Below are 25,208 nucleotides of genomic sequence, written 5' to 3' on the forward strand. Positions count from 1 at the left end.
GTTTAATGCTAAAAAATATAGTTATTCATGGCTGCATTGCTAAAAGCTTAGCTACCTAATAGGAAAGCTCACTTAAAGCTGTTTCAATTCATCTGGACAGTTTCCTGCATTGCAGAAAACGTTCCACTGGATAATGCATTATTTCTGTAATTACAGGGTCTTTTTGTTTTAAGCTGCTTACCAATGACAACAACAACAAAAAAGTTTTTATAGATGTTGCAGGATCTAGCATTCATCTTTGAGAACACAATAAAGCAAGTCTTGTCTTCTGCTCTTCAGTCCAGAATGATGATGTCTCAGGTTGGAAATTCAGAAAGTTTGCAGTGCAGCTTTCCTTGGATGTGTAAGAAAGAGAACAAGAGCTACAGTTTTCCTCATGTCTGTAGGGTACAGCACTGCCATTCTTCCCCAGCTCCTTCCAACAGCACAGGCATGTTAAAAGGGAAGAGAGATTTTTTTCTGCGTAGTAGGTGAATAACAGCTTAGCTAACACACCTGACGAACCAGCAGGACTCTGGAGGACCCATTCTTTATACCTAGTAACGATGACTTTTTCAGTGTTGGAGAGAAAATTATTTATTGCTCTTCGCTTTTTCTAAAACAAGTTGTAACCTTTTCAACATTTAACCCCTGTCAATTAAGCTTATTCAGAGCAATATACTGGTGGCAGCCAATGTCATTTTTGTAGTCATGATCCCAATATTGCTGGACAAGTGTTAGCGAAGATGAATAGCTTTTTTTTTCTTTTTTCTTTTTTTTTTCTGGGAAGCGTTTTAAAGAACGACAGGTCTTATTGTGGCAGAAGCAGTAATAGCATCTTAAAGTCAGAAGAGTGAAATCCCAGCAATTGAGAGTATTGATTTCTACTTGGGATGTTTCAAGCATCCTCTTTCTCTCCCTCTTCAATTTCTCTCAATACTTATGAAGTCCTAGTGTCTAAGGAATATTTTGCAGAAAATCAAACTGTTAACATTTGAAAACATATGTCCCCGTGCTTTCTAAAATTCTTAACATGGCAGTAAATTCTCTGTGTGGTTCTCAAGAAGTCCTCCCACCGACCTAGGAAAAAACTGAAGAACACGAGAGTGGTCACGCTGATTTAAATCAGGTCTCTAACCATAAGAGAATGTGGAGAACACAACAAGTGTACATCATACCTCTCCCAGCCCCAAATATTCTTCCAGCCTTCAATACTTTCAGCTGTTTCCTAGGCTTGATGTGGTTTGGCACATAGATGGAAGTATCTGTTCAGTCTTCCTTGAACCCATGTAAAATTCTTGCATCTGCAACAGCCTTTGACAGGGAGTTGCAAAGATGTTGTGCTTCTGTAAGTCACCTCATTTTCTTTGTTTTTAAGTTGATTTCCACTAACTTCACTTGACAGCCCTACTTTGTGTATTGGAAGAGGCAGTGACTAGTCATCTACTGTCCATCCTCTCAGCTTTTTTTTGGATTTCACAGACCTGTTTCATGTCTTCTTATGCCATCTCCTCCAGACTGGCAAGTCCCAGCCTACTCAATTTTTCCTGGAACAGAAACTATCCCAGACCATGAGTCATCCCTCTTGCTCTTCTGCAAACTTTTCCAAGTTCTACTTTATCCTTTCTGAGGTGGGAAGACACTGTAGACATTAATGAAGATGCAGGCAAACTGTGAATTTATAAAAAGTGTTATAGATTATAAAAAATGCTTTTTTTTCTTTTCTTTTTTTCTCCTTTGTCCTGTCATCTTTATGCTCTTGCAGCAAGACTCTGTTTTTGTTGAGCTTGTACAGGGCCCAAGAAAGAAGCAGAGGGCTGGGATGCACGTAATCCGATGTTATGTTCTTGGTTCTGATTGTGACTGTGCAATGGTTTTGACAGGTCATTTCATTTTTTTTCTTTTAATGTCCAGACCACTCTGGGCTGTGCCAAGGATGGCAAGTTTCGTTTTAGTGTCCTCACTGTGAAGGAAATCATGCTGTGCTGGCAGCCGTCAGTCCCTGGCAGGGGTTTGAAGATGAAAGGCTTTGAAACCCTGATGGGACTTTGGGGCAGCAGTTGTAGAAGGGGATTCAGGTCCTTGGAGCAGCATGCTGTCAGAGCACTTTCCATATGCCTTGGTATTCTCACATCATTATGCAGGGCTGTGCTGTCATCATCCCCGTGGTCCTGCACAGTCTGGGTGCTTTTAAGTTCTGTCCTTCCAGTTGCTGGCACATAGACCTATTGTCCTACTTGGTGGTTAGTTCAGCTTGGATTTTGCTTGTGTTCAGCCAAGCACGCACACAGGATTGAACACTCGCATAGAAAGAAACTGTTTAAAGTTAAACAATTTTTTAAAAAAGTAATAATATTAATTTAATTAATAATATTAAACCGTTAAAAGTTTAAAAAGAAGATGGGATGAGACTATGGTGATCAGGCACTGGGCTCAATCAGATGAGCATACCAACCTGCCACGTGCTGACAGTTAAAAAATTACCTTGGGACTGCTGGCCTTGTGAGATGCAACTCCCCCAAAGGTCTCCAATACTTGCATACCTGAAGCTCTTCCTGCATACCTTCACACCTGCAGGTTTGCGCACGTGCGGTGTTTCTTGGCAAGGAGGATGGGATTTTCCACAGTATCAAAGCAATTTCAACAAAAGCTGGATAGCAAGCTGCCCTTTGCATGTTTATTATATGTTGTACAAGCTCATGGGTCTATGTATACATCAAGTTGGAATTATCCAGTGATTAACTGGAGGATTTCTAAATCCTGTGATCTTAACTTAAGCCATGATACCCTAAAGCTCTCCGGGCAGATACGAGAAGATGCTGATGCATGATCAAACATGACTGTGTTACTGAAGCTAATGAACTATTATCAAGTGAGGTAGGGGAGGGACTGTGTGTGTGCTTTTAGCTCATCCCATCATGAGATAAAATGGATGAGCTGAGGAAGACAAGACTCTAACCATCTTCACAGACAAGTGCCTTCCGATTGAGCTAAATCAGGAACAAATTTTGAAGTTACTGCAGCTCAGGTATGGATGGCATCTTGCTGAACTTACAGATTTATTGCCTTAATTCAAGTGCCCTTATCGTTAGGTGCTAGTGAGGTGCTTCATATTATCCTTTAGCCCAGATGAAAAGACTCAAGTTTTTAAGTCACAAAAGGTCTGAAGGACTTGTAAAAAGGATATAAATTTTCTCTTCCTTTTTTTGTCTTTTTCAACAGAGTGATGATATAACCAAGATCTCAAAGGCTGCTAAAATAATGGAGCGAATGGTGAATCAGAACATATTTGATGACATTGCACAAGGTACGGCCCTGCAGGGAGATGCTGTTTGCGCTCGAGCCCGAATTCCTGCAGATGAGTGGCCACAGCTGTAGCAAGAATCACAATAGATCCTTTGGGGAAGCTAGGAGGAATTTCGGCAAAAGATACCAAGGCAGAGGTTGACAGTGGAAGATTGGAGTGCAGTTAGTGCCTCAATGTGAGCAACTGGTTGGTTACCTTCTGGCATGCTGGTGTCTCCAGTGCCGAATGTTAGAGAAACAGGGCTAAAATGAGCAGGGCTAGCAATTGCTCACTCACACAAGGCAAACAGGACAGCAGACTGCCATCACTTAAAGGAAATGCCCATCAGCCCTGTTTGGAGTAGGGTGGGCCAGCAGGTCTGGTAAGCGTTGTCCTGATGCACTGCCCTCCCTAAGCAGTTGGTTCCCTCCTGCATGCAGGTGCTGGTGACAAAGCAGCCAGTGCAGAGCAGCACTCCTGCTGGCATACAGCCCCCATCCACGAGACATATGTAGTGTTGATGTTATTTTGCAAGGGTTTTTCTGTCTTTGCTCAGCCACCTCCTGAAAGGCCACATCTAGCTCAGGGAATGGCTTGAGGTCATTCCTTGCTTGGGACTGCTGCTTTCTTTTTCATCCTTTGTCTGCTTTCAGACCATCAGCTTTTTGGTGTAAGGACTTAGTACTTGTTAAAGTGCATTTAGAAGACTTAGGTGCTGTTTTGGGGTTGGGATGTAAGGACTGAGATGGTTTTTATACTAACAGTTGGGTCGTAAAGAGGCCGTGAGGCTCTTTCAAAGCTTATCTGTTACTACAGCATGCTAATGTATTTCGGGTTTATTCAACAAGACCTATTCTTTGATTTTTGGTTTTAGATTTTAAATATTTTGAGGATGCCTCCGATGAATACAGGGACCAGCGAGGAACCCTCCTCCCTCTCTGGAAGTTCCAGTATGACAAAACCAAGAGACTTGCAGTTACTGCCATCTCCTGGTAAGTTTCTTTAGTGCAAACTTGCCCTCAGCTGTTTTGCAGATGAGTGCAATTAATTATCATGCCACCTTACAAGGCAGTGCAGGTTTCTGTGGGCGTACTTTTTTGAATAATTGCAGTCAGCTACTTTCACAACACCTAAACATGCCAGGTGCTTCTGGATGGGAAGCACCTTGTGTGAGGCTGAGTATGCCAGGCTTGGGACATTCAGCAAAAGGTGAAGGTACAGCAGGCTTGGGGCAGTGCTAGGACAAAGTGAGTACAGTTAGCAGAGCAAATAAGAGTCCCTTCTTGGGAAAGCAGGATAGACATATTGTGTCTTTGGATATGCCAGGCAGTGGAAGCAGGGACATGTGGCCTGGGATGCCATCTGGATGTACAGGGATGGGCTCAGGAAAGCCAAGGCACAGATGGAACTGAACTTAGCAAGGGATTCAAAGAATAACAAGAAGGGATTCTATAGGTACATTGGTCAGAGAAGAAAGGCCAAGGAGAGCGTACCCCCTCTCATCAGAGAGGAATGATGAGAAAGGAAACATGGAGAAGGCTGAGGTACTCAGCATTTTTTTGGCCTCAGTCTTCACTGCCAGTCAGGCTTTCTGTTTCGGTCAAGTTCCTGAACCTGTAGGCAAGGGCTGGGGGAGCAAAGTCCCTCCCACTGTAAACAAAGAGCAAGTCCGAGACCACTTGATGAAATAGAGCAGGTACAACTTTATGGAACTGAATGAGATGCATCCCAGGGTCCTGAGGGAACTGGCTGATGTAGCTGCTAATCCACTCTCCATCGTATTTGAAAAGCTGTGGCAGTCAGGTGAAATCCTCAGTGACTGGAAAAGGGGAAACATCACTCCCATTTTCAAAAAGGGTAGAAAGGAGGACCTGGGGAACTACAGACCAGTGAGCCTCACCTCTGTGCCTGGAAGATCATGGAACAGATCCTCCTGGAAGCAGTGTCAAGGCACATGCAGGACAATGAAGTGATCCAAGCCAGCACAGCTTGTTTATTTCTGGTCAGTCCAAAAACTGTCACTGTTTTTAAAGTACCACTTTAAAATCAACTCTCTTTTTTTTTCTGAGGTGTTGTTATCATGGTAATTACCATGAAGAAATACTCATCAACAACCTGGATGAGTCCTTTACTTTTTAACATACTTGATTCTCCCCAGAACTGTTTTGATCATGCACATAAATGTGAGACTTACATAGCCCCTGCCTTGTGCTCCTCTGCAGCCAAGCCTCTTCTCACTTGTTTGTGGAGCAGTGTGATCACATCTATGTCTTGCCAAAGAGGATCTATGGAGAGACAGAGCAGGACTGCAGTCTTCTGTCTTTTCAAGCCATTGCAGTTACTATAGTTTAATAGAATATTGAGGATGTAGTTCTGTGAGAATTACAAAATAGCACTAAAATGAGGTATAAAATTGAGGATAAAAGGGATCTTTTATAGGTAGCTTGTGTTGCAGTTATTCTTTCCTCAAGGAAGTTATAACAGAAAGATGGCCCTGGAATTGGAAGAATGACCCCAAATTGCTTTATGTAATAAGCTTTTCTAATTTAATTTTTGTTCTCATATTGTTAGCAGTGACAATGCATTTAGTGGATAGAGCAAGACAAGAGCATTAGGATGCCTAGGTATTAGCCCAAGTGAAGAATGAGAAAAGTTTTTATTTTTTCAGTTCAGAATAGTCAGAGAAAAGAATCATCAGGTAAGTTTCATTTCCATTCGTTTCAGTTCCATTTGTTTCACAGAAATCTTTGTTGTTGGTTGTGCTGTGTGATCTTCAGGCCAGCAACAGTATTGAACTTTGTCCCATGTGAACCCTACCCTAACTGTCCACAAACAGCAGAAGTTATAAAGGTAGATGTTTTTCAAATAAAGGGATTTAAGAAAGCATAATAGCTAATTACTCAGTCAGTATGCTTCAGAAAATATGCTGATCATCTCTTCAGTCAAAAGAGAGTTTCCCTTCCTGGTCTGTGGTAATGATTGTGAATTTTTCAACTGATAGCTGTTTCTTGAAGCATCCACAATTATTTAGTGATAGGTAGGGAAACTAAGTCTATTGGGTATTGTTCTTTTGTGGGTTAGAAACTCCTTTATTCTTGCTTCTGAAAGATGGATACCACCACATTACTGCCTTTTTCCTTTCCTCAAAGACAGCATTTTTAGAAGTGAAGATTACATAATCATGAAGTGCACAGGCCAAGAAGTGGTGGAGATTGACGTTGTATCTCAGTCTTTGCCATTTTTATCCTTTTCATCTACTGCTGTGGTCTTCAGATGTTCTGTTTCTTGTATGCATATTGAGTCCGGAAGAATTACTCATGCATGAACTTTACTAGTGCATATATTCAAAGGGTCAAGCCTTTAGACTGTATACAATCCTGTGGGAATGGGCTTTGATGTTAATGTGTGAAACACTGTGCATTTCTGTGGAAGAATATGGTTAATAATAAATGAAAACTGATATGAATTTTCTCATTACAGGAATCCAAAGTACAAGGACCTATTTGCAGTGGGGTACGGCTCTTGTAAGTAACAAATGCACAAGTATCATTGAGGGATTTAAAATATTAAACTGGTGCATTGAGATTAAATCATATCATACTGCACAGATTGCTTCTCATAGAAAAGACTCACCTAATTTCATAGCTGTAAATTAAGATTTACCTCAAGATAGGAATTACACCTTTACGTTCTTTGACATGAACATCCTTCCACAAATAAATAGGCGTAGGCAATGTTAGCCAGGGCTTCTGGTTTATGAAAGTGCTGACTCTCCCTTTGGTCAAGTACTTACCTCTAGAAGCACCACTTAATTCTTTTTTTTTTTTAACCTGATGGTCTGTGATTGGCATTTCCCTGTTGCCACTCTTCTGATTGCTGAAAGACCAGACGCTTTTCCAGAAGCTAATGGTGAGATACTTCTCTAAATGTAAACTCATTGTTCTTGTGTAGGGGGACATCTTCTAGGGATGTCTCAGAAGACAAGCTCTCCATTAGGGCACATCAGGCCTGTATGTTGTGAAAAGGCACCTCCCCTGCTGTAGTGTCTGGGATTAGATATGTGATAATTATGAGCAGCTATGGACATCTCTGGTTCAGATTTTCCTGTGTTAATCCATTGTAATTTCTATCCAGTATTATTGCTCTCACATTCAGGAAATAGAAAAGAATTCTAACAAGTTGATATTTTCTCACCATTTTTGTGCTGTTTTGCTCTGTGCCTTACATCTACCTGCTCAGTTTATCTTTGGGTTGTTTTTTGTTTGACTTGTTGTTGTTTTTGTTTGGTTGGTTTTTTTGTTTTTCATTTTACAACATGGGAATCATATCAACAACCTTGCTTTTCCTCCTGTTCAGTGTCTCTTATTGCTACAGACAAATTGACTGCTGTATTCTGAATTCTTTTCTTCACATCTCCCCTTTACTCCTGCCTAGACAGAATAGTTAAGTCACTGTGAATAAACTTTCTCTCTTCCATTCTTCCACTCGCTTCTCTTTTCTAGCTCTACCCAAAGTGCTGACTATAATGAATAGCTTCTTAGGGAAGGGACAGCATTCTAGTAGATCCCCCCAGCACCATTGCTTTGCAGACGTGGTGAAAACTTAATAACCAAAGTTATTAAGCAAATATTCTTTATTATGGTGCTGGGTGTGCGGGGGATCGTGCCTAACACACACACACAGGGTTACTGGCAGTGTGCTTCTATTGATGGGATATATGCACGTTCATTTCATTTCCTGTAAGTCTCTTGCATATTCATTAGGTCTCTGAAGAATTATTAACATAGGTTCCTGCCCCTATTCGCATGTGTACTGGAGTCCTTAGGTGGTCATTGGGGCGTACTCTGGTGGTCTTTTGGTGAAGGCCAGAAGTCTTCACCGCTAAACATCTGACCCGTCCTTTTTTTTTTTGACAGACTTAGCAGTCCAAGCCTATTCTTGCTGGTTCTATTATCTGTGTGTATGCCGTCTTTTCCTCCCTTATCTTTAGGGTCGTCCTGTCCTTATGGTCGATTTACAACATACTCCCTGTCTCAGTGCTGTCCTTGTGGTTAATATACAACATACAGCTGTATTAGCTAAAACCTGCAAAATCAACATCCTTTACCTTGTTCCTTGTCTCAAAATCCTAAAGGAAGGAGAACAGTTGAGAGACAAGTTTTCATGAGATCTTTCTCACACAGGTCTTTCTGAAGCAGGAAGTGTTGGCTCCTCAATTTTATCTTTTCAGCAGGGTACTCTGTAAACTTCTGAGGTCATTTTGAAGTGCGTCTGGGACTTGCTAGGACACTAGTCTTTCCCGCTATGTAGTTTGTGTTCAGTCACATTGCTGACATTTTCACGTAGTGAATGGTGACTAACTAACTTTGCTTAAGATGGGGTGATGTTAGTTAAAACAAATACAGAAGAACTACCAAAATCCCAAACTATTTCAAGTCTCCACTGTTGCTTTTTTTTTTTTTCTCAGAGCTAATGAAGGCCACAGCAGTACCCTACCTGCCCTCCAGGGCGTCTGCTCCTGGGGAAGATGTCCCCACCTGGCTTACCATTTATTCTGAAATGAAGCAGAGAGGGGCTGAGAAAAGAACAGTATTGCAAAGGAAGCAGAGCCTTCTCCTTGCTTCAAGAAAAGGGTAGGCTACAGAATGGTACTCACAATTTGTGAGAAGGACCAGGTGTTTTGACCAGGTCAGTCTCCCCATCATTTCTAGCAGGAGAACTGTCCTTCTTCTCTGAGTGTTAGTATTTATTTTTTTAAGTAAAAACTGACTCTGCTGTAGACCACTAATAATCCTTTGTCTGGTTTGAAATCAGTCATGGGGCTACAGGTAACCAGCATTTGAGAATTGCATATAGCAGGATTAGTAACTGAAATTTTTACCCTAAACACTACAACGCCTGGAGTTCTTTATGGAGGACAGAGAGTAAGGGAGCCAGAGAGAGGACCTTGTCAATAGGAACATCTTTGCCCACCAGCCATTTCAGTTGCTCTGTGTCTGCCTGCATATTACAGGTGGACATTTTTTGCTACCATTCTTCAGGCTGGAAAAGTTGTAGTTCGTTGTGAATATTCAGAACTAATAAGGCAATTTGGTGTTTATTTTAAGGATACACCTTTTTTGAGTGGATGCTGAAGGATCTCAACTGTGATAAAATGACTAGTGAAATTCAGAGTTGAGAAATGTAATGCATGTGGAATAAAAAGCTCAGCAATGGGCTCAAAGGAAATTGCTGTTATTCAGGAAAGTAGTCTTGAGGTCATTGTAGGTGTTTCTTTTCAAACGTTCGGTAGTGCTCAGCAGTAGTCAAAAAGGCAGATCAAAAACTGATGGGAATTATTATGAAAGAGAAATAAAACAAAACTTCTGGATACAGTAGAAACAAAATAGAAAGCTACATATAAAGCAACAGTAGAAACAACAATAGAAAAATAAAGAGAACAAGACAAGATCTGTGATATATTGACATCTTGATTACTGTGTGCCGTTCTGGTTTTGAACTCTGAAGAAGAATGCGTTAGGCTGTGGGAATATGGAAAAAGGTCCAGAAAAAGGGAACAGGAATGATCAGAGGTATATATGATGACTTTACTATCAGAGAGCATAAACAGACTAGGACTCTTATAATAAATAAAGGAGAGGGGATTTGATATGGCTTTATAGAATCCTGAGTGGCAAGAAGACAGTGAAAAGGTGTCAAATGTTCATTATTGCCTATAACACGAGGATGAGAAAGACCTTATGAAATTATTGAGCTGCAGGACTAATGCAAATTTAAAATAGAATAATATGATACATAATGAAATTGTGGACCTTTTCTTCTTGTCCTCCGTGCTCTGGAGGACAAGGAGGATATACATGGAATCTAAAGATCAATTTACGGAAGGGCAGTTTGCTGCTGGTGATTACCAAGGAGAAGTTCTCTGATTCAGTAAGTTCATAACTACAAGTATCTGGAAACTCTTGAGGATGTACAAGTGGACAGACATATTCTCTGTGATTCTTGTGCTCTTTAAGCAGTTGCTACTCTGTACTCTTGGAGAGAAGACACTTGGCTACAGGAGCCTTTGGTGTGGTCCCAAATAGCAGTTCTTACGTATTTCTCTGTGATCTGACAATAAAACCAGCTGGGTTGTCTTCATTTATACTAGTAAGGATTGTATTCTGTGTGCAGTATTGCGGCATTTCATTTTTCTCTTAAAATGACACTTTTCTCTTGAAGTTAATTCCATCTGGGCCCAAGAAAAGTTCCTGTTAGTTTGCTGAGAAACATAAATTGGCCTGGCAGTTTCTTTAGTACGGCAGGCAGCAGGTATTCTAAAGAGCAGATTAGGATCAGTCTTTGTAAAAGAAGGCATGTCAAGAAATGCTCAGGATATTCCGCATCTTGTACAGCAGAACAAAATCTTGTTGTGCTCAGCGTGCAGGAGTTAGGCAGGGCCTTCCCACTGCCCTGCCACCCAGACGCAGAAGAGGAGATACAAGCTCAGCGATGGTAACCTCCCGACTCAGCCTGTTCTGACAATTGTTCTAACTTACTACACTAGGCAAGACGCTGACATCTGTACTTTGTGGGCTGTGCAAAAGTGTTTGCTGTTTGTGTTAGATGTCAGTGCATGTAGGACGCTAAGGATACTGGATGTGCCAAAGGCAACATGCAGATGTAGAGGAAGGTGGACCTTAAGTGGCTTGCAATCTAGATGGGTCGGAGGTCCAGAAGATTTCTTATCTCATTTTTATAGCAGACACAGAGGGCAGAGTTTATCTCAGCCAGCTGAGAGCTAGGAGCTTCCTCTTTAGTCAGCAGTGAGAGATCAGCACATCCAGAGGCCATCTGTCCTGCCCTAAGGGTGGTGTCCAAGAAAGAAGCTAAGTAGCTCTCTAGAAGTGATCGTCTCTCCCATAGACTGTAGAATGAGCCTAGGCAGAGCACTTAGACTAGATGCCTGTCTCTTAGATGGCTAAAGTGAGGAGAGATGAATCCCACTCAGAGCAAATAGCTCCGTACACGGGCTGGGGTAGAGCCAGAAGCAGAACCCAGACCTTTGAATCTGTGGTGACCATAATTACATCACCAGTCTTTTGTGCAACATGCATTTTGCAGCACTGCCAGGATGCTAGCTACACGTTTGTCCTGCTGCCCAAAGTATACTTTTGGAAACAAAAGGTCCCTTGTTTTCTGTGGGTCCATTTCACTCCATCGTGATGGATTCTTTACAAAGAGGGCCCTAGCCTCTTGCTTGCTTTTGTATCTTATTTCTGGAGGTTTCAAGAGTGATTTACTTGGATGGGGTTTCTGATGCTAATGGCATTTCTTTGGCATGAGACAGTCCCCTCTGAACAAGGAAATATTGTCATCATAATTTGCAATTCAGGTTCTTTGCTGCCTGGCTAGAATTAATTTTTATTCCCATCAGGAGGAGCTGTCTTTCTGGTTTTGTTTTTTGCATAAATGAGATCACTGGATTTCTGGCTAGATTGACAGCCTGCAGTACAGGGTTCAGAGGGCTGTGATGGGTGTTGGGCTTGTGTTTTGCCTTGCTCATGGGAGCACTACAAGCCCAGGCCTTAGTAGTCACCTCAATTCATGTTTCACAAGCAAGAGTGCCTCTGACAGCATTCAGAGATGGCTTTTTATGTGCATCTCCGTCTGTCAGTACATGAGGTGAGTAAAGAAAAGCAGTATCTGCCTGGCCAATGTACTTTCTCCTGCTATTTCTTTGCACTCCACAGATGTAACTTTTCAGTCACAAGGATGAGTGAGGAGTACGGGCTTGCACCCAGAACATGGATAGTCTTTCCTTTACTGCCTGCTACTGACTGGCACTGATGGATGGACATTGCAATAAGGATATTCCCCAACGGGACATGCTCAGAGTGCTTTAGAGAGAACAGGGAGAGGAGAAAATGATCCAGGTGGCTTTAACAGCAAGGTACTGCAGCTTCACTCTTATGCTTTGTAGGCATTGCTTGCACAGCTGGAGGCTTCATCTTGCAGCAGATCTTCCACTCTTCCAAGTCAATCGAACGTATTCTTCCTCAGTGCTCCATGAGCGCTTATCACTTAAGGATGAAGTGAAGCTCCTCAAGGAGTTAGCTCCACAGTAACACTGAGAAACTTTCTCTTCAGGAAAGGTAGTGAATACAAGTTAGCAGGATGAATGTAAAGTAAGATTGACATGGTCAAGGAACCTGCTTCTCTTGCCTTGCAGACGGCTTCTCTGCAAGGGTCTGATCTTACACAGACAACTGAATGGAGAATCCATGACTACACACCGTAACTGGTGATTTGCAGAATCAAGACTTTAAAATAGGAGCTTAGAATAGAGAAAATGACTGGTAACAAAACTTGCTTGCTTCTGGAGGGTAAAAGTCATCCTGCAGGGACTAAGAGAGTGTCTTTGGAAGTATGCCATTCTCTTTTTCTCTTTTTGTGCAAGAAGCCTGGATCCCCTCTAGAAAACAAACAGTGGAAACAGTAATTAGTGGAGGATTCCCAATGCACTGTTCACTCCGAAGATTTCATGAAAATTAAAATCAGCTTTATGTTACACAACAGTTAGGTTCATGCAGAGCCTGTTCCGAGTCCCAAAGGCTTCTGCTAGGCCAAATACTTTGTTTTCTAGCGTCTTCCAAATATTAATTCGAGAGGCACAAATCACGAGTAGTGGAAGCCAAGGTAGCCTGCTTCCAAGTTCTTCCAAAGGAAGGAAATTCGTTAGGCACCCTATACCCTTTTGGTTTCATGCTGTGATTCTTACCTCAAGATGCTGTTGAAAACCTTAGACGTTGAAACCTTCGAGTCTTGGAAGAGGTAGTGCAGATATTCTTTGATAGAGTGTAGGATCCCGAACATACAAGCAAAATGCTTACACCAGGCATCAGGAAGGACTCATGGTACCATTTCAGAGTTGTGCCCTGCCCTGCCTTGCACCTGCTTTTCAGTTATGGACCGTCTGTTGACTAAGATTAACTTTCAGAAAATACAAGTCCGGGAGCCAGGGTAGATATCAGGTAAACATTCTTTCCTGATCCTGGCAAAAGAGCAATCAAAGAATCGAAACCTAAGCTCTGATCATAATTCTCCTAAGGCAAGCCTACAGCTGTTCTGAGCAGGGTGAGTGTGACATTCTTCTTGGAGTCAAGAAAGAAAGTAATGGGCAGTGGGGCTGGATCCCATTCTACATTCACATGCTGGCTGGAAGATTTATCTTAAAAGCTGGGTCAAAGCATATGTTTTAGAATGATGCTCAATTTCCATGTCAAACTGGTGAGATCTTTACATCCCCCATCCCCCTAATACTGTTCCATCTTTGATTTGGTCTGCTTCCTGGTAAATGGTGTCTCATTTCAAGGTTAAATTTATTTAATTTAAATTTTTAACCATTGAAACTCATTATTGTCTTGTCTGCAAGCTCAAAAAGCCTTTCCAGCAACCCCTTCTCCATGGGTAAATGCCCATATGCATTAATGAAACATTCTCTCATTTTTCTCTTTTTTTAGACTGAACTCATTATGCTCTACTCAAGGTTTGTTTTCTATAAGCCGTGTTATATTAGTGGACTTTCTCTAACCTTTCAAGAAAACATCCCCATTCTTCTTGAGGGCAAGCACCATAACCAGACATACTGACTTAGTTTCTCTCTTATGCGTGCTTCATACAGAGACACAACTTTGCCTCCTTGAGTGGTCCTCCCAGTTTTAGACCTAGCCTCTGTGTAGTCACAGCTCGTGGTAATGGTTATCCAAAACAACTGGCATGGGTCTTCGAGTTTTTGCTTTCCAAGTTGTAGCTTCCCATCCTTGGTATAACTTGCATTCCCAAATGTGCTATGGGTGTATGGAAATGGCACATGCAGTGGTGCCCATTTAACTAATAAGATACTGTAACTAAGAGCGTGCTGTAAGAGTAGCTGCCTCTTTCATCATTTCTGTGTCACCCACTGTTGTGTCATTGTCAGACTCTCTCAGCAAATGGTTTATATCAGAATGTAGATTAAAATAAAAACATCAGCAGTGCAGAACCAAGAAATGATGCCTGTAAATCTGCACTAGAAAGCATCCCTATTTATTTCTGTCTACAGCTCTACTTTAGGCCTTGACAGTGAATCGGTTTTTAATCCATCTAGTATGTGCTCTGCTAATTCCATATCATAGACACGTTTTAAAATGAAATGTTATGATGTACTTAACTGAATGCTGAGGGAATACACAGATATGTTCTTGTCGGCACAGTTACTTCATCAGTCATCCTGACAGAAGGGATGGCAGCTTTGACAAGACATTTACCCTCTCCATAGATCTGGAGACCTAAGTAATAGAGGAGATAATTCAGGCAGAAGGACTGGGACTTGCACTGAAAGAATCTCACTGCATATAGATAAGACCTGTGATGCTTAATTTGTTTTAACTACTTGCTATAATGCTTAATCTGATCTTGAAATGTAGATAAAACCTTGAAGTTTTCTACAAGATCTCAATCAGATTATGAAAGTATCCGCAACTTATGAAGACCAGCTCTCTGAAATTCCCAGATATATTAGAAAGTCATAAAAATAGAACTGAGACATATTTCAAAAAGTTATTAGTCTGTCTCTGTGAAAGATAGTACTTTTATTTAAAACATGGGTTTGAGGACTAAACTTAGTCCTACTTAATGAATGCAGTGTAATTGCTGGCATGATTGAGAGCAATCCTTGTGACAAGTACAGGAGTGTGTGTTTGAGAAAGAGAACCCTGCAAGTCTGAAAACTCCAATTTGGCAATGCAGGCTGTGTGGTTAAGGAGAGTCAGTGTTAGAAATTGTACCAGGTGTTTGTGGATAATTTTCCTCTCTGCTGTGTCAAATTTAAAGATTGTGATGCAGCATGTGGAAGGTAGTCTGGGCTGGATTTACATAACAAGCTGCTATATTACATTTGGTAGTTTCTGATGAATGACCAACCAACGAGCTTTAAGTAAAAGCACTAAGAGGATTGAATGCTGCCTAAGAAATTCAGATCTCCGAACCAGGTCACGAAAAGTCTCTTCCAGGTGACTTTGGGGATGTATATATATTTAAGTCATGTTCCCAGAACAGACACGAAGAATGCTGGGAGCGGAGTTTCCTGCTAATATCTCTCTAAGCTACATAACTTTATTTTTATATTGAGAATACTAAGATTAAAGACCTTGTCGGAGAGAGAAAAAACATTTTGGACTGGTTAAATGAAATTCTTTGTCTTGCCTAAGGCTGTGTGCACATGATTCACATGCGGGGACTGCAGTGGGGCTGGCTCCCCCACTGCATAATGACCTCTGTGCTGGACTGGGACCAGCAGGCAGCTTTGGCCTTGTGAAAACCCCAGTAAAGCTACAGGAGTTTTCTAATACCACCCTAAATACATTACCACCAAAGGCTGATAGAGATTCATGTGGCCCACAGTTGTTGCATGCACATACCTCAAAGGGAGATTGATATGGAAGTCTGGATTCAATTTGCTATTTGGCCTATATTTGTGTAACGCACTAAAATGACATAACAGATCCCAGCTTTGGGAAAATGTCTTCATGTCACTCAGAGGCTTGTGCTCAGCACTGATCTAAAGTTGCTAAAATTAAATATGACTTCAGAGTTCAAAGATCCAGGAGGATCACTCAGACTTTTTGGTAAGTTTTGATAGCTGTGTTGTGCCAACAAGGTGGCCGAGCTGTGAAGGTGTTGTTTAGTGACATTCTGGGTATTTGTACTCTAAGTTGAAAGACTGTCACCATGCTGATGATGCCAGTTATTAGTGGTAGCTGGTTTATTAGTGATATGTTAGAACTTCTGTTGAGAAAGAAAAATGAGACAATAACAAAATTAGAACATAGTGGTTGCTTAGTTGCTAATGATTTTAATTGATTATATTTGTTATAGCAGGCAGACAGAAGACCCACTAAGTAATATGTGAAATTGCTACTGGAAGGGAATATTACAATGCAGAAAACAAATACAACCAAATAAGCAAAGAGGGAAAATTAAAAGAAAATATGTCAGTCTTGTTTGCGAATTGCAGAAGAACATTTTTAGGGACACTCAGTACATCCGTAATCAAAAATGAAGACCCTGGAGGACATGGGTCTCCTTTGTATTAATTTATGAGTGCTGGGTGTGCTATGTGACTTTTTAATAGCTGTAAGAAGTTTTTCCATGACTACATTGTACTAATTAAAAGAGGCTGTTGAGAAAGAATAGACAAGAAACAAAACATGGCTTTTATATGCCTCTGAGGCAAACATATCAAAAGTTATTAATAACTAGGTCTTATGCTAATCTACGTTTTCATCCACGAGGAAGAAGTAAACAGAAAATCACTGCTGATAAGATGTTTTGACGAGGCAATTATCTGGGACGTGGTAAGAATGGAACAATCAGATCAAATACGCAGAGTGATTTAAATCCCTTGGTAGGTGAGTACAGGAAATCATCCTGTGCTATAGTGTCCAAGCATATGTGTGGAGAAATTCTGGCCATATATCCATATGGGGGCAGTGATCTTCAGGAGCAGTGAATTTTTATTTTTTATTTTTTTTTAAAAGGCTTAAGAACTGCAGTGATGAAACCTTAGGGCTGAACTGAGCTAAGAATGGCCTCTGAGATCCTGGGCTCTGCAGAGAGGGAAATTTTGCAAAGGAACTGAGAGGCTTAAAGGCAAAGGAACTGAGAGGCTTTGGTATTTAGTGCTGGAGTGATCCCTGTGGAAAGGCATGCTCACTTCTGGTTTTGACATACCAGGGAGGATGACAAACTAAGAACAGGAGGACTGACCTGGGAAATAGAGTCAAGGAGATCAGTTTGTTCAGCTTGTCAAAGGAAAGCTTATTAGGTAGTTGTATCGTGGTGTGTTAAGGCTTTATATTGGGCAGACAGATCATGTAACAAAGGGATCTTTAATCTCCCAGACAAATGATGTTACAAGATCAAAGAAAAATTGGAGCTGTGTGAATTCAGGCCAAAGTATGTTTTTTTAATAGCAGATGGGTAATTGAGAACAATTAGTTTTGTCACATGGTAAATTCACAATCTATGGAAATTTTAAAATGTGGATAATTTAAAGGTGTGATACTTGTCTGTAAGTTTTGCTCTGTGGCACCAATGTTTTTATTTATTTATTTATTTATTTATTTATTTTCTTTAAAACAGGGCTTACTGTAGAAAATCGTAAGTTCTTCATGTCTTTTGTTTTCCAGGATTCTGATTTATTTGGTCTTCTAGCCTTTTAGAGGCTGCTCTCTGCACTGTCTCGTGTTAGAGACTTTACAGTTCACAGGAAAAAAATCTGTATCCTCCTCCATGGTCTGGAGGTCTTTGAAAAACCTCCCTAGTGGAACCAGTGTTAGAAACTTAAGCCATCATGCATCCGTTGTATTGAGATAACTAACTGCGGGCAATTAGACATAATTACACTGAAAATTACAACACTTTCGAATTTGTTTTCCAAATACCAAATATTTCGTACCACACATACATTCTCTAGGAGTATAAAATTGACAGTACCTATTATACTGTCAACTCTGTTAGTAAATATAACCTAATAAGTGTAATACATTAAGTGGATCATATGAAATATTAATTTCAGTTCGTGACTTAATTACTGGTTTGTAATTTAAATACTGTGAGCTTTGCTTAATTTTTTTCTAGCCTTAACCTTTTGATTCATTTAATTTTAAGTCAACTCATAATGTAGTGTTTTGCTGTAGCATTTTGTTAAGCACGAAATAATAAAGAGCTCTGTTCACGTGTTTGGGGAAAACGATGTTTTAAGAGGTTTTTTTAGAGCCTGGGGATCAAAGGAACTGCTCAGCCATCCTGTTGTGTCTCCGGTGCATTGCAGGCCATTAACTTCTGTCCACTTGCCTCCCTGTCTAGCCCATTTGGTTTGATTAATGCATTTTAGTCCACAGGAGATTAAACATTTTTATGCCATTAGAGTCTTACCTGTTTGATAATGCCAGGCTGACTCTTTCCCTATCTTAGCTTTATCCCTGAAAACAGCTACATGTAAGTTACTGTGGGAATTCCTTTTTAGCATTTGCAGAAGAGAAACCAAGCAGAGATGGGTTAACTCTCTTTGCTATTGATGGTAAGGTGACAGTATAATAATGAAAATTGGCTAAAGGACTTTCCTCCCTTTGATACTGAGAGACCCCTTGACTTGGCAGGAGACAATGTACAGATGTTGCGGAGAGGCAAAACAGCTCTATACACTCTCTTAAAAGTGTCATTTTATGCTCCATGTACTTTAAGATTCTGTTTCTGGAATATAGGTGTTCTTATTCCTGTGCTCTATAAGCCAAACAGTATTTGTTTACTTTTGTATTTCCCCTCCTTGCTAAATACTAAGGTTATATTGTTAACATAGCTTGAATTTTCCATAACAAGAGTCCTGGAGTCAGGTTTATTACTCACACTCTATTCTAAGTAACAAAGATATTGTCAAGTCCCTGGGCAATAACAGGCTTTAGTGGCCCTGACCACCCTCAGCAGCATCACTGCTCAAGGGCTGCTGAGGCCCCTGCACTGGTGGCTGCGTTATGGTGCTTGGGTAATGACTCCCCATCCCTTAGGGAACATCCAGTGACTCTCGTAACCAAGCCTGACACGTATTCTGTTCCTCCAATAACCCAACATTTAGGTAGATAATTAACAAAGTATAATCTGGATAAAACACAAGCCAATATAACTTTGTCAAAACAATTTTACTTATGACATACTTAACTATTTTTCCTTATCAAGTTGGAGCTTGAGAGAATTGGTTTACTTCTTCTAGCTTTATTTTTCATTGCCAACACCTTTCTATGGGCCATAAAGCAGATTTCTTAAGCTGAGTGCTTCTTGTTCTGTCAGAGAGAGAATGGTAGCAAAAATATAAAGATCCAATCTTGAATTAATTCTATGCGTTAGGATTTCACAGTGGAGATGGACAAATGTGTAGATTCACAAAGGATGGGAATTTGTAAAATCCTTTCACCTGACAGTAAACCAGATTTATATGGCACTTTCTTCTGAAGAATTCCAGAGCCTCCATACAAGAGAAGATTAAATTAACTGATCTGTTTAGCCTCCATAGCATTCCATAAGTATATCAGGGACGATAAATGCCAAGGAGGCATAGGAGCTATGTAAGGCCAGTGCAGGCACATCTAGTTGTTTAAGAGAGATTCTTATGCTGTGGATTTGCTATGGTTGGCTGCCAGGAAAAGGCTCTGGATCCAATGATTTCCAGAGATTTCCTCTTTCCAGATGCAACTGTGGTTGTGAAATCAGCCATGTGGATAAGGAATGCTGCTGACTTGATGAGATTATTTAATGCCTAATGCATAGCTTACTGTGGTTAACCAGCTCGGTATTATTAAAGCTCAAAAGTTTCAAAATTATTAATAGGAAGATAGAGCAATTGTGAAAAGATTTTTCATGACTATTGGAATGCAGCCTCTGAAGTTAAGTGTTGGTGTTGAAAAATTCCATGGTCATACAAATCGTTTGTACTGAACTCTGTTACAGTTTTTTGTTTTTTGTTTTTTTTTTTCTTAATGTTAACTGTTGCAGGCTTAGGTATGATCAGGTGGTGTGCATTTTTCAACTGCATTTGAAGTCTTTCAAGCTAAGGAGTCACTTTAATGGTGGATCCTTGTGTGTAGTCTGCCGTTCAGCAAGCGTTTCCCTGAGGGCAAAAGAGGGTTTTTTTCAGCATGGGTTTCTTTTCTTTTTTATGCTACAAAAAAACATCCTTGTTTCAGTCCTGTAATGTGGAAGGTGCTGCAGGAATTCTTAATGAGCACATCAGCGTGTGGCTCAGATGCGGTGGATGTACCAGCTTGAAATAAATTTTGATGTGTTTCAGCTGTAATGCTTAAGTACCCTTGAATATGCCGCTTCAATCAGTTTGTTTGTGTTATATTACTTTATATTGTGACAATAATTTCATATCCATGTGCTGTGATGAAATTGTCTATCTTTGCTGTAATTCTGATGGAGAAAAATAAATCTCAAGCTGTGAGGTCTGCAGAGTTTGTGATCAGACCTTCTGTACAGACATTATTAGCAGTGGTGTAACTGTTGGGACTGTGCTGGCGAAATGGACTAGTTATTAACTGAACTTCCACTTTAGTTGCTTTGTTTCTTGAACTTAGTTGCTCTCATACCGGAATTCTGGGCACTGTAGAAGAATCTGTGCAGGGAATGTAAGTTATACAGCACTGCTGTATGAATCAGCATGAGCAGCGTGCATGTAAACCCTGGGGTGACATTGTAGTACAGAAAACTAGCAACACAAAAACAGCATGAAGAAAGCAAAAAATCCTCTGTGTAACTTCTGTCTGTGGCTGTAGCTGCCCCTTGCTGCACTGCACACCATAATCAACCTTAAAGGCAAGACCATATATGTAAATAACGTTGTTAGAAACCACTATAGGGAAAAAAAATCTATTTTTATGTAGTAACTTGACAAGTATAATAACTAATAGTTGTTTCTTTTAATAGCTCCCCTTAAAGCAAAATAAGCTAAATTCTGGTCCCTGGGCCACAATTTAAGGAAATAGGGAGTGATGAAATAAATATATCTTTGGATTTGATTAAAATAAAGTATTTTAAACTATTTTGGATGCAGTGTAAGGATTTATGATGTCTTCAGCAAGAAGCTATTTGACATATGAAAGTGCGAAAACAGGAAGAACTAGAAGTGGAAAAGGCAATACTAATAAGCATTGGGAGTTCATGTTTCAGGGAATAAGGAATATTACTTTGGCAGTCAGGAAAATTTTCCCTGAGGGTTGGAACGGTATTGCCAAGTCTGATTATTCAGAGATCACAAGGCAGGCTCTCAAAATCATGAGATTATTACGATGATAAGACTTGATTTCTTTTTATTTGCCTTCTGCGCTTTCAGAGCAGAATGTGTTTGGTGTTTTAAAACCTTTTATTGCCGTGAGGGCTAGAAGTGTTTTGTTCTGAAACAAAGCAGAAGCAGAACTTGTGTTTAAATAATGAAGCTGAGGCTTGGAAGAAAACCTCCTGCTATTGCAGCACTCACGATATTGCAGGAATTGGCAGCCCTGTCGTGGCTCCTGTCTATAAGATGTCTTGCACAGCTCTAGAAGCAGTGTTCCTCACGAACACAGAGGCAGTGGTTCCCAAATATATGGACTTCTGTGACCTGAGAAGAATCACAGTGGGTTCATGGCTGTACAGATCTGATGAATTACAACTTTTGCCATTTTACGTTTTGTGAGACCAGCTTGCAGCTCCACTCCGATCTTTCAAATACAATTAGGAAACCACTGGTAAGTGATGAGTCTGATCCAGCTTTGCTAATTTGATATTCCTTGCTGTTGATTTGCTTCCTTTACAGCATTTCAGTTTATCTGTAGCAATTAGATTTTTGTTGTGGCTGAACTATTTGTGATTTTTTAATGAAATTTTCTGAATTTGGATTCCCACCGAGAAGAATGAATTAAGTTTTGCAAAGGAAAGTTTGAGCTATATTTTCAGATTTGCCAAAAGGTTTTTGAGGTTTCCAGCCAAACCCCAAGCCCCATTGGGATCTTCCATACTTTAAAGGCATCAGAGCTTAGCTTCTTCCTACATGCCTGTTGTACTGCAAGATCTCTGACAGCCTGTAAGCCTTCCAGACCACAGCATGCTCTGAAAATTGCAATTTCCTTCTTTGAAACAAATTCTTATCATTTCTTGCATATGGTGTTACAGCTGACAGTATGTAGTCCCAGCCTGAATACTAAGACTGTAATACTGTTTCTTGAGTTCTGCTGCAGTGTATAAGTGACTTCAACTGGACTCTCAAAGTAGGTGCCACAGAAAAGAAAACATGATCAATTTACAAATGATAGTTGGTTGGGACCATCTGGTATATTGACCACCAGCTGACTCAACATTTTAACAAGATGTTGTCTTCCCAATTTGAATTCCACTGTTTCTTGAACCCTCAGCTTTCTCCAAGCCTCACTGGATGCCATTTGAACTATTAATCATGTGCTTTTTCTTTTACTTAGCACATGTATTTATGTGGTCATGTCATTCTCTGCTGTGTTGGGTAGGAGAGGGCAATCATGGGGTATCTAAAATACTGCTAGGCTGTATTCTGATTCCATGACAAGGCTTACCAGAGTCTCTGGCTATGGAATTATACTTAATTTCTGTTTATATAAACAAGATCAGATTCAACCCCCTGTTTTCATCGGGAAGGTATTTGACTATGTCTGCCTTCTGCATTACAACATAAGATATTTCTTCATTTATTGGAAGGATCTGTAAATTAGAACATCGGTCTGATTTTAATTCTTGGCTAATGCAGTGTTGGTTTCATACAAAAGTCAAAGCGTGAAATTAAAGGATGATATACAATCAGGCTGGAATGGGCCTCCAGAAATCAGTTACTCTATATCAGGACAGGCTTAATTCTGCCTAATGGCTTCTGACAGGTGTGTGGCACTTCTAAGATAGGTATCTTAATGCTTAAAAAGATGGGGATTCTGTCTGCTCATAAGCATCCTGTCCCAGCATTGCCAGATTCACTTGCTGGAGAAAAAGGCTGCAGGAGGACACCTGACAGCCCTTGCCACAGGGCTTGTTTTATTTCCAAATCTGAACTTCAGAAGTCAAAGACCAGAGCTTGGACTGGAAACTAGATGAAGGATTTCTCACCTTAGCCAGGTGTTAGGGCAAGGACACATCCTTCTGGAGGAGAGTCTCCTTACAGCAGCAGGAACCTTTTAATTCCATGTGTAGGTGTATATGCAGAGAGTTTTTAAGTTCATCACGGACTATGCCCTACTCCTTTTCTTTTTCTTTTCTACTCCTGCAAGGTAACACCTTCCCAAAATAGGGCTCTGCTGCAAGAAAGCATCCAAAGAAAACATCCTCAGTTAATGACCAGTGGTGTCTTTTGCTCCTGCCTGGAAAATTTTCAAAGGACACAGTGCTGAGGAAGCAGGGAGCATTGCTACCCGGAGCCCTGTCCCCTTTTTCAGTTGGCAGAGAGAAGGCTGAGGGTGCACACAAAGGCTTTGAGATGCTCCTGTGCTCTCCCGTTTGTGTGTTGTGTAATGATGGAGCAGAACTTAACACCCAGTATGTCCCCTGGAAAATATGTTAGCTCCTGTCTATCAGCTGCTTACAGGCTGTATTTGTAGAAATTCTGGCTTTGTAAGGGCAGAGTCACTGGAGAAGGGATTTGGTGTAACACCACATATGTTAATGTTGTCTGGCATCACCTCCTCCTCTGTATTATAAATATCCTGATCGGATAGTGCAACAGCATTAATTTGTGCATGTTTTCATGCCAATTTTGATTGCTTTTTCTAATCAAATATTTACAAACAATCCCACCGTGCTGTCTGGCATCATGAGGCGGCTTTCTGAACGAACCCGTTAATTTTATGCTGCACAGCATCGGCTGATTAGATGCTTTGTGGAGGAAGAATTGATATGAAAGCGCAGAAATGAAAACAGCAATATTCCTGCCAAGCACTGTAGCCTGTTGCTACATGTTGCTTTCGTTCATCAGCTGGTTTTATTCGTTTGTCTGAAGGGATGTTAGTGAGTGAATCTTAACGGAGAATTACACAGGCTGTGAAGCAGTGCTCAGGAGCACGGGAGTGTGGCTTCCTTGCTGTCTTCTCTCTGCACCCCTGCTCCCAACACCAGAGGTCAGCTTTCTACTGTTCATTTGAAGCACTTTCTGCTCCAGCTGAGGCATCTAGCCATTAGGAAACATAAAGAAACAAACAAGATCTGACTCTCCTCCAGGCAAAACAGGGCTTTCAAGAAGGGTTAAGATGGGAATAGCTGAGGGCTGGATAAGCTACTCTGCACTTCCCCTAGCAGAGCTAATTTCTAGTAGCCCCTGCCTTCCAGCCTGGTGCTGTAGTTATCCGTGTTTGTTTGGACTAACATCTTCAGAGCTGATGGATCTGAGGGTTTCTCCATGGTGACCTGGGATTGTAGAGGGAGCAGGGTCTCTGTTTTAGACACTTAAATGGTCTCCATTGCTGTGATATCTCAGTTCCTTTCTGCCTTGATAGTCTGCGTCTTCCCAGATGTGGCTGGGCAATCCTGCTTACGCTCCTACTGATGAAAAAGCAGAGCCTGTGGGCCAGGGTACCTGTAGAAGACAACACGTATCCAGAGCTGCATTCATCTCAGGACCCACTGGGCATTCCTCGAAACAAGAGGCTCTATTCCAGCAATTCCCCCTAAGGGGCAGTGACTCCAGAGACTTTTTTCAGAGATGTTATTCAGCCTCAAGTGCTGCTTCTCCAGACCAGCGCTCTCACATTGTGCTTCTGTTTTGAGGAGAGCTCTTAGCTTGACCCAACCATCTTCTGCTCCTGCAAAGAACAGGATACTCACTAAGACAGCTATCTGTCTTCACTGGCTAATATCCAGTTTGTGAGCTGGATCACAAGTTCTCTAGTTCTCTTTAGATTTAGTTTAAGAACTGCTAATTACCTAGATTGAATGTTACAATATCACCATCAGCGCTCTGAGATGGCAATGCTGTTTAAAATGATTGCTTTTCAAGCAGATCAGCAAGCTCAGGGTCACAGAGTTAGAACAAAGAGTGGGTAAGAAGAAATGGAAGAGGGAAAGAGAGATCAGCATTTATAGTAGCAGCCCATGATTGGATTGTTTTGTGTCTGTCATGAAAACAGACTTGAAAATATTCTTCTACCTTGATGTACACTCTGAAAAAGAAAACTTCCAGCTCGATCTAAAAGGCCACTAGGCAGCTGCAGAAGTTCACCATAGGGGTCTGACACCAGGTGCTGCATGCTTCCACTAACCAGAGACCAGCAGGAGGGAGGAGGTGCCACTGCTGTGTGTGATACTGGTCAGACCTTTACTGGAGTGTTGTTTATCAAGCTAGCAACAGATCAGCCTTCACAATGAATGTTAAAATTGAGAA

The 25,208-nt window shown here is 40.9% G+C and overlaps 1 protein-coding gene across 3 annotated transcripts in view; it reads left to right on the plus strand.

Annotated features, from left to right (window-relative positions):
* Positions 1-25,208, plus strand: part of DNAI1 (dynein axonemal intermediate chain 1) — a 141,160-nt gene that overhangs the window by 27,420 nt on the left and 88,532 nt on the right. For all 3 annotated transcript variants that reach the window (XM_048048552.2, XM_048048553.2, XM_048048554.2), the window contains 3 exons: positions 3,202-3,286; positions 4,140-4,257; positions 6,746-6,789. In XM_048048552.2, coding sequence (XP_047904509.2) covers positions 3,202-3,286; positions 4,140-4,257; positions 6,746-6,789 — 247 coding nt within the window. The remainder of the gene's footprint in view (positions 1-3,201; positions 3,287-4,139; positions 4,258-6,745; positions 6,790-25,208) is intronic.

The sequence above is a fragment of the Anser cygnoides genome, chromosome Z (genome assembly GCF_040182565.1).
Source record: "Anser cygnoides isolate HZ-2024a breed goose chromosome Z, Taihu_goose_T2T_genome, whole genome shotgun sequence".
Taxonomy (NCBI): Eukaryota; Metazoa; Chordata; class Aves; order Anseriformes; family Anatidae; genus Anser; species Anser cygnoides.